This window comes from Athene noctua, chromosome 20, assembly GCF_965140245.1.
Source record: "Athene noctua chromosome 20, bAthNoc1.hap1.1, whole genome shotgun sequence".
In the NCBI taxonomy this organism is placed as follows: Eukaryota; Metazoa; Chordata; class Aves; order Strigiformes; family Strigidae; genus Athene; species Athene noctua.
Genome location: NC_134056.1, coordinates 2,797,473 through 2,813,592, shown reverse-complemented (window position 1 = coordinate 2,813,592; position 16,120 = coordinate 2,797,473). Strand labels below are relative to the sequence as shown.

General features: G+C 46.6%; 2 protein-coding genes across 3 annotated transcripts; one reads left to right on the top strand and one right to left on the bottom strand.

Annotated features, from left to right (window-relative positions):
* The first annotated feature begins 3,747 nt into the window (after positions 1–3,747).
* Positions 3,748–6,565, top strand: B3GALT9 (beta-1,3-galactosyltransferase 9). Its single transcript, XM_074923820.1, has 2 exons — positions 3,748–3,872; positions 4,364–6,565. Exons 1-2 carry the CDS (start codon positions 3,867–3,869, stop codon positions 5,462–5,464), a joined length of 1,107 nt encoding a protein of 368 aa, XP_074779921.1. The 5' UTR covers positions 3,748–3,866; the 3' UTR covers positions 5,465–6,565.
* Positions 6,566–7,006: 441 nt separating this feature from the next.
* Positions 7,007–14,850, bottom strand: PSMD5 (proteasome 26S subunit, non-ATPase 5). 2 transcript variants are annotated; one of them, XM_074924017.1, is made up of 10 exons: positions 14,613–14,850; positions 14,266–14,410; positions 13,530–13,643; positions 12,999–13,127; positions 12,183–12,292; positions 11,748–11,890; positions 11,069–11,260; positions 10,124–10,233; positions 9,372–9,512; positions 7,007–8,840 (listed from the first exon to the last, which is right to left on the bottom strand). In XM_074924017.1, exons 1-10 carry the CDS (start codon positions 14,783–14,785, stop codon positions 8,583–8,585), a joined length of 1,515 nt encoding a protein of 504 aa, XP_074780118.1. In that variant the 5' UTR covers positions 14,786–14,850; the 3' UTR covers positions 7,007–8,582. The 2 variants fall into 2 exon arrangements, with proteins under 2 accessions (XP_074780118.1, XP_074780120.1); XM_074924019.1 differs by lacking the exon at positions 12,999–13,127.
* Between the last annotated feature and the right edge of the window lie 1,270 nt (positions 14,851–16,120).

The following is a 16,120-nucleotide window of genomic DNA, read 5'->3' as shown; positions in this document are numbered from 1 at the left end:
AGGTCCCTCCCCAGCCCCTCACACTACTCTGTGTGTGTGTGTGCTGGTGGAACACTGCAGAGGGCAGGTTGTAAACAGAGGGGACCCTCTGGGCAGGGTCTAAAACATTTTGGACACCTGGGAGTGCTTTGGGCTCCCAGGAGCATCCCGGTGGGGCTGCCAGAGGTTTTTTGACAGGGATCATCCGTGACCCTTAAGATAAGACAAGCAGCTATGCGAGGGCATAGGGAATCCTCGTGGAAAGAGGCAGCTGTGTGAGAAAAATCTGCCTACAGGCGGGCTGTGCGGTCGGGGTCTGGCACGTCTCTGGAGCAAAGGTTTGAGTCTGCCTGCGGGAATCAACCCAGCTTTTGGGAAAAGCCTGGGAGCAAGGGGACCATGGTGGGGACCATGGTGGGGACAGAGGGAGGTGTCCACCCCGCAGAGAAGGACAGCACAGGGACATCGGGGGCAGGCAGAACTCCAGCTTTTATATTCCTATCAGAAAAACCAACTTTCACCAGTTTTCCCCAATAAACCCCCCCCATCTGCTCACCCAGCCCTTCACCTAAGAACGGTTCATCACTCAAAGCCTTCGCCTTTTCATGAAATGGAGTCAAGCAGAACTGAAACAAGCTGGGCTCTGCTCCCCTCCTCCAAATGTTCACAGCGTTGGGAGCGAAGCCAGGAGACTTTAAGAGGCATTTTAAGAAGCTGCAAGCACAGCTGCTCCCCTGCAACTCACTGCGCCATGTCCCGGGTCTGTCCTGCTCAACAGCAGCTCCCACCCCTCCGCGGGCATCTCTGCTTTTATCTTTGGGTATCACGGGGCTCAGGGCCCTGTCCTCTTCACAAAAATCCAACCCAAACCCCAAACATTCTGCAGTCTAAACACTCACTGTCCATACCGTAGGTCAAGTTGTCTCCAGCGTTATCAGTACATACCTGCTCCTGTAATAAGGTTTGACTGGATATAAAATTTAACAAAAATGTGAAAACATCTTATATAAAGTAAATTATAGCTCTGTGGCTCAAGAAAACCTGCTTTCCCAGTTGTTTCCCTGATTTAGGCCCACAAGATTTTTCAGGGCTGAAGTGCAGCTGGAGGAGCAGCTCTCCTTTCCCCAGACTGACCTGACTTCGGCCACTGCAGGGTCCTGAATTCACTCTTCTTCTGGAAGCTCTTGGATCTCACTGGGAGTGAGGTTTTTCCTGAATGTGTTTGATTTTACCCATCTGAAAAGTGAGATAAGGTCACCCCTAAGCTGCTGCGCGTTCCATTTGCCTGAAGTCTGGGTTTTAAAGGCAACGGAGGGATCACCCCCAGGCAAACTCCCTGGAGCCAAGGGGTTTGTGGCACTCCCAGACCAGTTATTTTAGCCTTCAGCAGACTCTTCCTTTCTGCTCCTCAGCTTTCTCGCAGTGGGACTCAGCCACGCTCTTCAGATAAACAAACCCCCCCATCGCAGAGGTGCCCGTGTCCCGGCTGCAGTTGGAGTGTTCATCTTAGATACGTGATATCGGGGACCGTTTGAAGTTCCTGCTGCCACCACAAAGCAGGGCTAAAGAAATGACTTCAGAAGTACTGCAAGCACCACGCTGGGCCTAATTGCAACAGGGATGATACACATGTGGGGTTTATTATTATTATTCTAAAAACGCACAATTGGAAAAGCCAATATTTTTAATGGAAGTGGTTTCAAATGCTAGTATTTATTTGCTTATTAAATGGTTTAGTTGGAGACGGAGCATCTTCAAAGGAGAAAATTTTTTCCCAGAATGGGTATCTGGGGCTAGAGTGCTATATTATTATACATGAAAAATATTTCCTTATTAGCTTTTTATTTCAGAGAACGCATTTAACTGACACTTCCCTTGCTGACAGCTTGCCAAGCTTCAAAGCCCAACTTCTGCAAAGATTCCAACGACTGGGCGGCTGGTCCAGATGAAGCTGTAGCCCAGCTGACACACAAGCTCTGTGGAAAGAGTTTTTCCTGTTTTTGGAGAGCCTAAAGCCGAGGTCCACACTGGGACACACATGCTGTGTGTTTGGGCTGTCTTTGAGAGGGATGTGATGCGCTTCCAAGCTGTGACCACATTTTGGGGACCCGGTTCCTTCTGTAATTTCAGCTGCTCCCCTACATCAATGCAGATTTCCCAATCCTGCCACAGACCCAGGGGCAGGTGCTGGGAGAGCAGAGGGGCTCAGCAAGAGCTGGGGGTTTAACTCTCAGTCACCCCAAACTAGAAATCAAAGCTCTTCTCCACCTTCCTGGAACTTCTGGCTGATCCGGGTTCCCCTAAGGATGCTCCAGGGAGGACTGCAGTGGTCAGAGCACATCCTTGCAAGGCACACAGCTAAGCAAACCACGGCAACACTGCATTCTCCTTGCACCTTTTCACCCAAGGATGCAGTAATAGATATGAACCATTATCTATGAGAAATCTTTTCAAAATTTAAAAAAAAAAAAATCACAATCTCTGCTCTGACACAGAGGATGGAATTCCCATGCTTGTGCTGGTGAAGGCTGACACCTCCTGCCACAATTTGCCCATCAAACAGCATCACTGCCATCACCTGCCCCCTCTACCTGCCCTCCCCAGGGGGCTGCTGGGGACCCGCAAGCCCCTCTCCCCCCTCAGTGCTCCACGGGCCCCACAGCTCACAGACCTGCTGCCAAACCCAACTCTCCCCCCTGCTGACACCTCCATCCTGTTTGTGGTGTCTTTGGCACTTCCCTCCCCAGCACTTCCAGTCCCCCGCGGCTCCCCAGCCCTGTCAGCTCCAGCGCAGCCGGCGGCTGGGCCAACATTAACACGTGGAGGCTCCGGTGTAGCCAAGGCCACCACCAAAGGCAGGAGCTTGGCCAGGGGTAGATCACCGCAGCTCTTCACCAGGATGCACAACCACTAAAGCACAAATCCATATGGTCATTTCAAACCCCGGGGTGACGTTGTGTGGACAGGAGACCGTCCAACACAGCCTGTTACAGTTCACAGCCTCGCTTCAGTAAAGGGACGCTGGAGGGGCGAGAGGCAGGGGACACGTGAAAACATCCCCAACCTCCTGGCCATGGGCTCTGGGGCTGAGCACAGTCAGCTCCCCCTGCACAGCCCCTTCTTCGTGCCCTGCTCCCAGGGGCTTGCTGAAAACACACCTGGTACTACACAATACCCTGCACTTCCTTGGCTCTGGGAATAAACAAGCAAGCAAAGCGAGGTGCCTCGCCTGGAGCGGGGTCACAGCTCCCACAGCTGCAACCCCAGCACAGGGAAATGCTTCTTTGTGCCCCTCTCCCTGCTCAGCCCACTCCCCGTGTGCCAGAGACAGCCTGGCCCAGCAGTGCCCACAGCCTTAGGGCATCCTTCACATCCACAGGGACCCCCCCCCCCCCCAAGGCAAACCCACAAGTTCACACCCCAAAGCTCCATCTTGGGAGATGCAGAGCGCTCAGTGCAGGGGCCAACTGCCAGGGGACCAGGGAACCAACACCAAGAAGGCATGGCTGTAAAAGAAAACAAAAGCCCAGAAAAACAGCAACAGACTGGCAGACCTAGCGCAGATTCACGACAGCACCAGGGGACCCCTTTTACCGAGCGAGCTCTAGCGGTTGTTTCACTTTATTTCTCAGACACCCAACCCTAAGCGTCAGAAACGAATAAAGGGAAAGGCTAGAGTTTTGCTTGGGTTTTTTATGCAGCTGCAACATGATCATTCCCTGGGATCATCTTTCCTCCCGGCAGGCAGGTGAGGTGGAAGCCGTAGTCTCTGGGTACTGGAGAGTAACTGGATCCTGCAGACCCAGATCCAAACGCTGCCCTGTAAGCCTCTGCCAGGGAGAAACTGCCACCAACGCAGACCCTGCTGCGGGGAGAACCCCACCGCCATGCAGGTAAGTGCTCTGGCTCCTTGCTCAGCCACACCAGGGGGGCCAGCACCCCTGTTCCCTCCAGGGCAGCAGGGATAACAACATCTTCCCCTTCAGCTTCTTACCCTGCCAGCTTTCCTTTGGCCATGTCAGGCCAAGCACCAAAGGCTCTCCTTTGAGGATACATTAACATTACACGTCCTCATTAGGAGCTCAGGCCTCCAGCAGCAGGTTAAAAACAGTCAGAAAAATATTAATAGTGAGTTATTCTTCCGTATTTCCTTGTATGGGTGCACAGAAAGGAGCCTTCTGAGCTACAGTAATGTCCTCAGCTCAGGATCTCCCTGTGCCACAAGCAGTAGGGTTGCTTTGGTCTCTAGGAAGGGCAGCCTTACACTGATAATACAAAGAGACCACCGCATAAAAGTTGTGATTGTTTTGCATTAATATATTAGAAAATGAAGGGGGTTTTTTAGTAGCAAGAGAATTCAGTGTCTGTGTCTTCTCTTCCCCAGCTGACACTCTGCAGGCTCCGGACTCACCAGTGGTGCTTCATTCTCTTTAATGTCTTGCTTTTCCATGTGCTGCTTTTTGGAGCAGATTTACTGGAGGAATATTTCCTGCAGTCATTACCTCTTTCTTACACCGATGCAAAGACGCTCGAAATCAGGGAGAGGGCCAGGAAGCTAGATACAGATCCTCTAAAGGCCAATCTCTCCCACACCGTCAGCAGTGCAGCAACATGCCCTGATCAAGAGATATTTTTGCTCGTTCTTGTCTGCAGTAGCCCAGAAAACAGAACAAGGCGCAACGTGATCAGGCAGACATGGGGCAACGTGACAGACATCAGAGGTTATGCTGTCCTTACTCTGTTTGCTTTAGGAAAGCCAGCTTCAGTAAGCACCCAGCTGGAGATCGATGAAGAGTCTCAAAAGCACAGAGACATTATTGAAGGCAACTTCATCGATTCTCCCGAGACACAGACACAGAAGATGTTGATGAGCCTGGAGTGGACAGTGACTTTCTGTCCCCGTGCAAGGTACATTCTTAAAGCAAAGGAAGACACGTTTGTCGGTATTCCAAGCCTGGCTGGATACTTGCTTAGCTTAACACAGCTAGAGGACATTTACAGCGGGAGGGTTGTTCATCAGGGAGTGCCTGACAGAGACCCCGAAAGCCCTGGCTTTGTTCCCATCCAACAATACTCAGAGGAGTTTTACCCCGATTACTGCCACGGGAGCGCTTTCGTCGTGTCCCAGGACGTCGCTCGCAAGGTGTACGTGGCTGCCAAGGAGGTGCCTGTTTCAGTGCCCCCCGATGTCTTTGTTGGAATCTGTGCTAAAAAAGCTGGCATCAGTCCCATTCACAGCTCTCGATTTTCCGGGGAGAAGCACATCAGCTACAATCGATGCTGCTATAAATTCATTTTCACCTCTTCCAACATGGAGGAGGATGAGTTATTTAAAGACTGGAAGGAGACAAGCGATGGTAAAGATTGCTCATTACTGGAAACTTACTACAGCCTGGTGTCCTGCAAGGTTTTGACCTATATCGATAAGTTCAAACAGTTTAACTTAGATAGAATAAAAAATGAGGTTCTTCATTTCGTTGATTAAGATTTAACTTTTGCGAAGAAAGTCTGAATTTTCTTTTACCAGCTGCTTTATCCTGTTAACATTCAGTAATAACCATCTGTTAGCTCTCTTCCCTCCACCAGCAACTGAATTCTCAGTGTGTTACAGTAGCAAGAGAACTCTAGCTGTGTAAGTACCTACATGCATACAGGGAAAAAATGAAAAAGTATTCCAAGAAACTGTATCCAGCTTTAGAAGTCCTCTACCTTATGCCAAAACTCCTTCTGCATTTTTCATCTGCGAGGCATCACCTGCCTACAAAGTATTCTCAAACAAAGGGGAATCTACTGAAAGTCCACAAAAAGGCACAACTTCTGAGCAGCCCGTTTTACAGCACCGGGGAAACCACACGAGACGTTGACCTGTCATGGGAAGCGCTTAGGTAAACAGCCTGGGGAGAGCTGGGCAAGAAATCCAACTTACCCGCTCCAGAATCCTGTACTTCCATCAGTCCTGGCATCTGAGAAACACGGACACAAGCAGCACGCTGCCGTGACAGGACGCTGGAGCGGTGAAGTCACAACAAACTCACCAGCACACCGGCAACACTGACCTTACCCAAAGTGTAAAAATCCCCCAAATGAGGAACCAGGCGCAGAACACAACCCCCCCCATGCCCACGGCCTCTGGGTGAGCTCTTCCACACCAGCTCTGCCAGCAGGAGGAAGAGGAGCTGGGCCAGTCTGTGACAGACACAGGGACCTCTGAGGGCCCTTCTTCTCTTCCTGCCGTGACGGGAGGAATTCCAGCTGTGCCCCAAAGGAGCCACGATTCTTGAAGTACCAAGTTACACTGCTCGTTAATCAGGGTCAAATGATGAGTTTTGCTTTGGGGTGGCAGGGTTTTTTGGTTGGTTGGGTCCTTTTTTTAAACCAAATTCATCAAGTTTAGCACTTTACCTCAATTCTCATTCCATTTCTGTTTTTTCTTCAGTTATCTCCACCTGTTACTTTAGAGGGGGAGGACAGGGACAACACACATTTTCCCGTGGTATTTAAGATACACCAGCAGCAACATGTAAGCCATACGGCAACACAGGATGGGTAGAGAACTACATGTGAATAATAAAGGGTAAGAGTTTGATCAATTAATGGGAATGTTGAGCTCAAAGCTCAACAAAATAAAGCATATGTGCATATATTTAAAAAATCCCCTTGTTTGGCATCTCTGTGTATTCTAAAATATTGCATTTGGCAAACGTACCATGCAAAGCAGATGCTAAAGACTTAGCACACAGAGTAGCCTTCAAAAGCAACAGCTGAAAACACACATGGAAGAGACTCATGAATTGCAGAAAAGGTTTCTATATTGATTTCTTTTACTGAGATTTTAGTATTCGGCTCATACAGAGCCACCAGCACACAAAGCCACCTAAAATAACAAAGCTGAACTGCCCGATACAAGCACAAACTAAGGACTTCTATACTCTTTTTTCATTTCTTTTTTAGCGCTTTTATATTTTTTTTCTGGATGCAGGGTTCACAAAGCTTCTCTCCTCTCAAAAATGAGACGCCGTGTACTGCATTTCCACTAGCAGATGTTTATTACACACACCCAGGATGAAAACAGCAGCAGCAGTATAATGTTGGATGACAACTTTAGTACATATTAGATCGTAAGCAACAAGGTGGATCACCTGCATTCAGACAGCTCATTAAACATTAAGGGATCTTCCTCAGCTCCCCTGAGCCCGCTCTGACACCTTGCCAGCAATTTCTGGCAGGCAGTATCACCACCTCTGCTGCAGCTCTGAGCTACCACAAGCAAGAAGAGAGTTACTGTGTGACTTGATCATCCTGCTTCACTTGGCAGAGTGGGAACACAAGGCAAGTACTTTCCATAGACACCTGACACGTTACTAAAATAAGCCCCAAAAGTAGTAATTTCACGTTTTATTATGGTCCCCCAAAGCTGTTCCTCAGATTTGTTTCTTACATCCTCAACAAAAGTAATATAAACCTTTTATATAAAGTGGTCTCTGTTTATGGGCAAAAGACACATCACCAGGGTGTCCAGCTAGTCTTGCACCTGCAGCTAGCTGACCATCTTCCAAAGAAGATACACAACTTGGTAAGGTGCTACATTTCCATCCTCCCAATCCAGTTCATGCCCTTAAACGTGAAAGCTTTATGTTCTTACCCCTTTCATTCTAATTCAGGCAAACTAAAATCATACTTTTTTTTTTTTTTAAATAACACTTAAAAAATTTTATCTGTTAAAAAATAGCGTAAACAATTTAAGATTTGGTTCTGAAGTAGACTTGTAGTGCTATAGCTCATGCTCCTTTTGAGCAAGTAAACTGAGCTGCCACACAAAGTTGCAGTCAACACGGGAGACAAAGCTCCCAATTTGGTTTTATACACTAAAGCGTGCGTTCATTTGTTTTTAAAAGGGCTAAAAGCGCTTTTTTTTTTTTTCATCCTCAGCATAAAATGTAAACAATATTTAGGATTATTTATTCAAGCAAGACTTACATCCAGCAAGTTGAAAACAGAAGAGAATCCAGTTCGTACTCCCTCACGTGGACAGAATGTTACTAGCTTATTCTTGGCAACAGGGCTTCTGACAATATGACTGACTAAAAGAGTATGTGCCATGCAAGTGCCAACTTCAGCAGATATAAAAAAAACTTTTAAAAAAGAGAGAGAAACTATGGCAGCATCTGAGGTTACAAACCTCAAGGTGTTTTGGTGTCTGGTTTTTTTGTTGATTTTTTTGTTTTGTTTTGATTGAACTGTGATCTACTGAGAAAACACAATAGGAACTCCAACCCCAAGAACAGTTTAACTAAACACTGATAATACCTGCAAAATAAGACACAGCCAGCAGTTGACTTGAGTTGAGTGCTTACCTTGGTTACTTGTCTCACAACAGTACACAGAGAACTTCTGCCATGACATTCTATGAGAAATTACTGCCCTACAGGTTTTGATTTGCTCTCGTGACTCTCATTTCAAATAGATTCAAAGTGCTTCATGTTCCTTTAGAGACAATCCAAAGAGACTCCCATGGGGGGAAAAAAAAAAATCTTTACACCTTTTATCTTTTAACACCTATTTCAATAACACGGTTTGCAAGAAGAGGAACCAGCACAAAGACATTATTCCACTCCTTCCACAGCTGTAGTAGAAACTGCCTTCACATAGTAAGGGCCTTCACGCAGGTAAGCCCTAAGCCTCAAGTAATACTGATTTCCAAAGATTTCCGCGATAGTTTTAGAGTTTACAAGGGCTTTAACCAGTTCGTATTTGGCATCCTTCGAAGCTTTGTCAGGCTCCACAGATCTGTCTACAACGTATTCCACAAACCCTGGACTGTCAAGCATCAACTTCTGGGCCCACGGTTGATTTGCAATAGCCTAAACATGAAGGCAAGAGAAGGGGGAGGGGAAACACCTCATTTTAAAAACCGAAACAACAGTTACACAGTCGGTTGTTACGCAAACAGTCAAAGAACAGAAAAAACAGAATGGGATATTCATTCTACACAGTAGTGACAAAAATCACCACTCAAATCAAGCAGCAGGGTTTAACACTGGAAAACAAAGACTTTAAAGATCAGCACTGAGCTGTATTAAGTGAAGGGCTTATCTTTAAAGTTTTAAGTGAATTATCACAGCAGTGCCTCTGATGTTGAAGCAGCACCCTAGAGCATGGCTGTTGCTCCCCCCTCCCCCCAATTTATAAAAAAAATAAGTATTACAGACATGACATGTCTGCTGCATTATTTAAACGGTGAATGCAATTGGGGGACAATGCAGAAGGCCTTAATTTCTCACCACTTCAGGGCTTCAGTAAGTTTGTGGCATTCACTTAAAAAAAAAAAAATAATCTGAGACTGAACAGCAATACAATTCACTGTATTATCTTTAAAAACAAAAAGCACTTACAGTAAATACCCGTAGGGCCCCACAGTGGAGATCTGGGAATGGCTGGGTACTGATGCTCCTGAAGAGCTCCAAGGGCTGGCTAGACAAGGATGTGAACCATGACTCAGTCATTCTTAAAAGGTCTTCTGTCTGCTGCTCGGGCTACACGCATCACGGACAAAAATGAGAGCTTGATTAGGATCACAAAAAGCTTTCAAGTTTTGAGTATATGTTCAACAGTTAAGGAAGTTATTTAAAACAAACCACCGGCAGATGAAGTGAAAATAGTTTAAATTTTCAGCTTATTTTCATGAATGAAGAAACGGCATTCTGTATTTCATTTAGTTTGGAGGACAGATTTAAATAAATCGGTCTTGATACATGAGGTAAGTGCAAAACAAATGAAAACGCTTTACTCGCTCATTTAGAGCTACACTATTAAAACCAGATCACTGGATCATTTGCCACCATCCCTTTAAAGCACAAGAATATTATTTACTCTCATTCCCTTGCCAATGCTGTCTTGATTTCATGTTTTATAAACAGATTTCAGAACACCTGGCTTCTTACAAATAAACTCAAAAATTTAAGCAAATCATTGTTTTGAAATTCCCTGATATAGTGAAGTTAATGAATCGGAATACTAGAAAGCTGCCACTTCTACCTAAGCCAGGTGCTGCAAAAAGCCTTCACGCAATTAGTCAGATGTATAATAATTTCATTCTTGTAGATTTAAAGGGGAAAAGGGACAACAAGCCAAGCCACAAACTTACAGGCAAGTAAAGAAGAGATGAAATCGCATCCAAGCATCGAAGGCGTAACTCTGTGGGGGCATTCTTTGCCTGATGCCCAATTCTGTTGAGCAGATTTTGAAATCGACTTCCTTTGAAAATAAAAACAAAAGTGCTTTTAATTAATTGAGGCAGATCACTACAGAAACACAGGGTTACCCGTCAGTCACATTATTCTACATTAACTGGTAGAACGTGTGGTACGTTAAACCTGAGAAAGGCAATTTCCTGATCTACTGTAATAAAAGCAGTGTAAGATTCTCTTTGCTTCACGTGGATCCAAGATAGACAAATCCAAAGCTTTTATGTTAATTCTCCACACTACCCAAACATTTCCAAAAAGGAAGTTATGCGTCACAGATAACTGAGTTATCTTGGGAAGTGTGGACCCTAATACACTTGTAATTAGAAATCTTCAATCCCATCCTACAATTCTCCAACAGCTATCTGACAATACTTAAAAAGCAAAGTTTGAACTAGCAGCCAGAAGTCTAGCACCTACTTTGGATACTCTGAACGGTTTCACATTAAGAGAAACAATGCAATCTTTACAGAAAGCATCATTACACAATAATTCATTTTCCTAATGCTGGCGAGAAGGTCTTGACATCAGTAGAAACAGAGGAATCTAAAATAACCCAATTACGGATGATTCATATCATGCAGCTCACTAGAAAAGAATAAATTGAATCTCACTTGTGGTATCAGAATTCTAGCTGCCAGGCATTTCACACTGCCACGGCCAGCAAGAGAGTTAAAAACCACCTTATCTGCACCAGCACAGCTATTCAGACACCCTTGATTATTATTAGATAAATACATTGTCCAATTCCTCTCTCAGTTACACCAAACCAATTCACTCTTGTATAGTAAGACATACTGAGAAAGTTTGATTAAAAAAAAAAAAAAAAAAAAAAAGATACTGACTCGTTTTCTGTAAAACCTGTTTGCCTTCCACATTTGATCCCAGGATTCCCAGCGTGTCCACAGCGACTCCAATCATGGTCGGATCGTGACTTTCTGCCATTTCAAAGACTTTTTCCATGAAGACAGGATAACGTTCACAGATCTGCTGTGGACTGTCTACAACAGCCAGATTTCCAAAAAATTTAACAAAACCTGAGAGAACAAGATTAAAAAAAGCATTCAGAGTGGAGGAACAATAACAACGTCAAAATTAAACAGACATCTCAAAATTAAACAGACATCTATTGAAGATTGTTTCACTGCTAAACTAGTGTTATCAAGACTGAATAGTATTTGTGAAAGGAATCAGAATAAGGACAAAACTAAGGGACAAGCCACTGTTTTGGAAGTTACTTAATTTATGATCTAACAGCTGCCTTCTTGAGTTCATAAAGAAAAAAAAGGCTGCACTAACACAAACTTCAAACATAGTACAGCCTCTCCAGATCTTACCTGCACTACCACTGTTAATATTATTCACGTGTTAGGCTGTCCTTCAACATTTTTTGTATACATTCACCATACACATTTTAATATACAAAAATTCACCTGAGTTTTCAAAACAGAAGCTGAACAGTCCATTTAACTCACTAATAAAAGCAAGCAGTGAACACTGGTAACAAGAAATGCATGATATAACCTGGTAAATAGAAGCCTGAGAAAGGATCAGACTCTGCACCAACGATGATGTTTGAAATTTTATCGATGATTCCTTGCTGAGCAAGATACTGACGCCCATGTGGAGTATGGGCCAGGGATGTCACCATCTCTATACACGTAGCTCTGTAACAGACAAACAGTTATTTGGGCCTATTTCAGATGGGTTTTTGAAGTATTCAATGATTAAGAAAAAACAGGTTTTCTACCCTTAAGACAAAATCCAAACAAACAAAGAAACCCAAATACCAAACTACCCCAACTGTCCAGGCTGTTTAAGAAGAAGCAGATAGCGTTTTCCCGAAAAGAGTTTAAGGAGAAACTCACACAAATGTGTTTAAAGAGTGTTATTTTAAGACTGAACATCAGAGTTTCAGCAACGGGGGAAATCTCATTGGCAAACTCACTACCAACATACCTGACCAGCACATCATCTCCTGTCAGCTCTCCAATTAACTCTGATATTAATCCACTGTTTGCACAGTAATTTAGCGAATCTGCTGACACTGAAGAAATCTCAACAATTAACTAAATAAAAGCACAAGAAAGAAAAGGCTGGTTTATAAAAACATTATAATGATAACAATTCACAGTAACAGCCAAATACATCTTACAAAACTGACTAAACCTATATATTAAATATAAAATTTCATTATGTTTTCATAATGAACCTAAATGTTTGCCTGAAACAAGTTCATAAGGAGTTCCAAGTTTACAGCACATGCATTTGGCTCCTATTCACAGTTTCCCATTAAGTTTTACAATGGCTAAACTGCATTTTTCTCCTTTGCTGTACATAACTAGACTGACACATTTGGCATCTCTCTCTTGGTCTCTTCCCCCCCATGCAAAAGTTTCAACAGCACTTCCCATCCAAAGGTTAAGAGACTACAGCAGCTATTTTACTTTCAGAGAAACAAACATTTTATTGTATCTTTGTAGCCCTTCCAATTCCCGAGGCACAAGTAAGAAAAATAAGCGGTAAACAGTAATACACACTTTTGTACCATAAACTGAGAAAGGAAAGTTATGATATTATTTGAGGGCCAACACTGCGGTACTCTTCCTATTCCTTTGTAGTCTTAACAAAACACAGACATGAAGAAAAAGTTGTATAGCAGTAGTGGGTACTAATTTAAAAGCAAGCCATAAAACCTGGATTGTAAACCAGAACTACAGTCCCAGAGAACTGCAGCATCATGTCATTCAAACGCAAACGTTGATCCCATCCTACCTCATATACTCTGTATCGAACAATATCATTTGTTGCCATGACATTTTTCAAGTCACTCAACAAACTGCTCACAAATAAAGCCTCTAAGCCATCTTGTGTCTGTGCTATTCTTGAGAGAGATTTGATGGCCTAGAAAGAAAAGAACAAGTTATTACAAGTAAAACACAAAAAGGAGAAAATCCAAGATGATCTGAGTTAATTTTACTGTTCTTTATTATCATACTAAATCAAGTTACACGTCTAAAATTTCAGCTGTCATTCACTTTTCAATGAGCATTACTGTATTGTTGACAAAAGCTAGTTATGGTTACTGTGATCCAAGTCTCTGACATTAAATTCAGATCTACGAATTCACTTTGGCATTAACAGCTACTGGGAGACAAGAGCTGTCTGTTGCAATGGAAGTAATATAAGTTCCCTTTTCTTCAAAGAAGAGGGGAGGCTGTCATCTCAGATACAAAAGAAAAGACGTTTTGTGCAGTGTCTATGCCCATTTCTAGAGGAAAGAAAAAAAAAAAAAGCAACGCTTACCTCTTTAGCCACTGCTATCTTCTCTCCACCAATACAATTTATTATTTGCCGTAATAGTTCAGGACTGTTGATAATTTCTGTAACAGCATCTGAATTTTCAACAATCCTCCCAACCTAAAGACATGACCAAATAATTGTGGAAGATAATATTAAACTGAACTTTTTCCACTATAAGGACATTCAGGCACTGGAACAGCCATCCAGACAGAATCACCGTTTTTGGAGATATTCAAAAATCAGCTGGATGATACCCTGCACAGCCTGCTGCAAGCTGTCCCTGCTTTTAGCTGGGGGCTGAACGTGAAACCTCTAAAGTCCATTCCAAACTAGATTGTTTCACGATTCTATTTAAATTAATGCAACAAGTGTCAAGTTACTACAGCCTAGTCCTCTTCACTGTTTCCACAATATTATTCAAAGTACCCTTAATATCAAAATGTTGCTGCACTTAATTCCTATGCCACCTGCTGCCAGCGCTGGCTTCAAGTTATTTCTGTCAAGACATAGTTTTATTCGCTACATTTAACAGACACATCATAAAGCATTATATACTAACACATTGCACAATATTTATTCAAAATTGCGTGAGTGGTTAAGAGCACAACTTCTGCAGAAAACACTGGGTGTAGTGCTTCTGTCACAAATTAGGACATGAAACAACAGTAGCAGATTAGAACTAACCCAGCCTGGCTCCAGACAGAGCCCTGTCCCCTCCTCCTGGAGGAAAACGCTGTACCTGAGATATGGTGAGGATTTTCACGGAGTCGTCGGGGTGAAAAAGCCCCTTCTGAAGCTCTTCTCTGAGGTTCTGGATGACATAGACCGGGTCCAGGGCCTGCAGGAGCCTCTCCAGGACGGAAACACAGGCGGAGACCTGCTCCCTGTGCGGGACAGAGAGAAAACCGAGCCTTTCAGGAGAGGGACGCTGCCGGGTGCTCCCGGATCCGCAGCTGCGCCAGCCCCCGCCCTGAGGGAGGGCGGGAAGGGAGACGGCGTAGCAGCAGGAGCGGCCCCGCTCTGGGAGAGTGGGAAAGAGGAGGCGGCGGGGCCAGGCCCGGCCCGCGAAACCGGGCCTCCGCTCACCGGTCATTGACGCTGAGGAGGGCGAAGAGCGCTCCCAGGTGGTCGTCGCTGAGGCGGGCGCGGAGGGCTGCGGGCGGCACGGCCTGCACGGCGAGCCGCAGGGCCCGCAGCTCCTCCAGCGGCGCCTCCCGCCGCGCCACCCGCTCCAGCAGCTCCATCACCGCCTCCGCCATCTTGGCGCCGCCGGGAAGCACCGCGCGAAGCGGCCGGCCCTAGCAACCGCCGCGCCGTCGCTAGGGGCCCCTTTCGCGTCCGCCACGCCGTAAACAAAATGGCGGGCGAGCCCCGCCCCCTTCTTGTCTCCGCCCACCTCGCCGTGTGACTGGACAGCGGCGCGAGGGGCGGTGCTAGAGCGGGGTGGGGCAGTGCGGGGCGTGGCCTCGGCGGAGAAGACGGGGGCGGCGGGGCTGCGCGGTGCCGCCCTGTTCAGGGAAAAAGGGGAAAAACGGTTTTTGTGTGGAAACGGGAATAAAACCCGCCTCGGGCGGGAGGGTCAGGCACCGCCCTGTCGGGACAACAGACCCCTGCAGGGCCACAGGCCGGTGTCACCCAGGGGACCCGGGAGCCGGCCTGGGGGGCTGAGGGGGCAGAGCTCCCCCCGGGGCAGGCCCTGCTGGCAGGGAGGGGGCCGCAGCGCCAGGACCCCCGCGCTGCCTCCCATCCCAGCGACGGGGAGAGCTCCACGGTGGGACACGCTGCAAGAAAACGTGGGGTTTGCCTCACGCCAGCAGAGGAAACCATTTTTTCAGGCCGTGAAATGTAGCACAGTCCCGGTGCTGGGGCTGAGGGGACTTCACACCTCCCCGAGGCCTCCATGCAGGCAGCGCCTCTCCAGCTTCTCCCAGTGCCCAGCGGTGCAGGCGACAGCTCTGGCCTGAACCCCGGCTGCGGGCGGAGGGGAAGGTGCTCCCCGAACGGCTCGTGAGAACGGGCAGTAATGCGAGGCAGCGGGACGGAGCGCTCTGTGCCTCCGCGCTGGGCTGTGTACGGGAGCAGCTCAGGCCCAAACAGCACGACAGGACTTAGCAGCTTCCCAGTGTTTCTCCCCAAAGAGTACAGAGCCCCGACAATATGAAATCTGAGAAGGTAAGGAGGTGTGTAGGTGGGAAAACTAAAACAAAAGGGCCAAATGGCGTCAACAAGTGTCTCAGAGCACCTAAGACAGTTACTGGGAGGACCCCAGTGCACCCCAGTGCTTCCACCGGAGGGAGAGATTTCTCCAGCAGATGTCGGTGCAGACAGTTTTGATAACACACCGATACTGTGAGGGTACTCTTGTCCCTGCTATGGCTTTGACCCCACTTCGGGGGGTGCTGGGCCCTGGCATCTGTCCACCCCAGCTCTGCGGGTCGCCTGGGAGGCTGGGGGCTGGGGCTGGGGGTGGCAGGGGAGGGCAGGGAAGGGCCCGTGGGGAGGCAGGAGTGCCGTGGGGACACCGTGGTGGCCCACAGGCCCGTGGCTCAGCCCCACGCTGGGGCGGGCAGGCGGGTACCAGCCTGCAGGCAGCT

Coding starts and splice junctions, on each gene's coding strand:
- PSMD5 (XM_074924017.1), bottom strand. CDS start 14,785: ATGGCGGAGGCGGTGATGGAGCTGCTGGAGCGGGTGGCGCGGCGGGAG. Junction 13,644..14,265: donor AAATCCTCACCATATCTCAG/GTACAGCGTTTT, acceptor TCATGTCTTTAG/GTTGGGAGGATTGTTGAAAA. Junction 13,128..13,529: donor AGATAGCAGTGGCTAAAGAG/GTAAGCGTTGCT, acceptor TTTTCTTTCTAG/GCCATCAAATCTCTCTCAAG.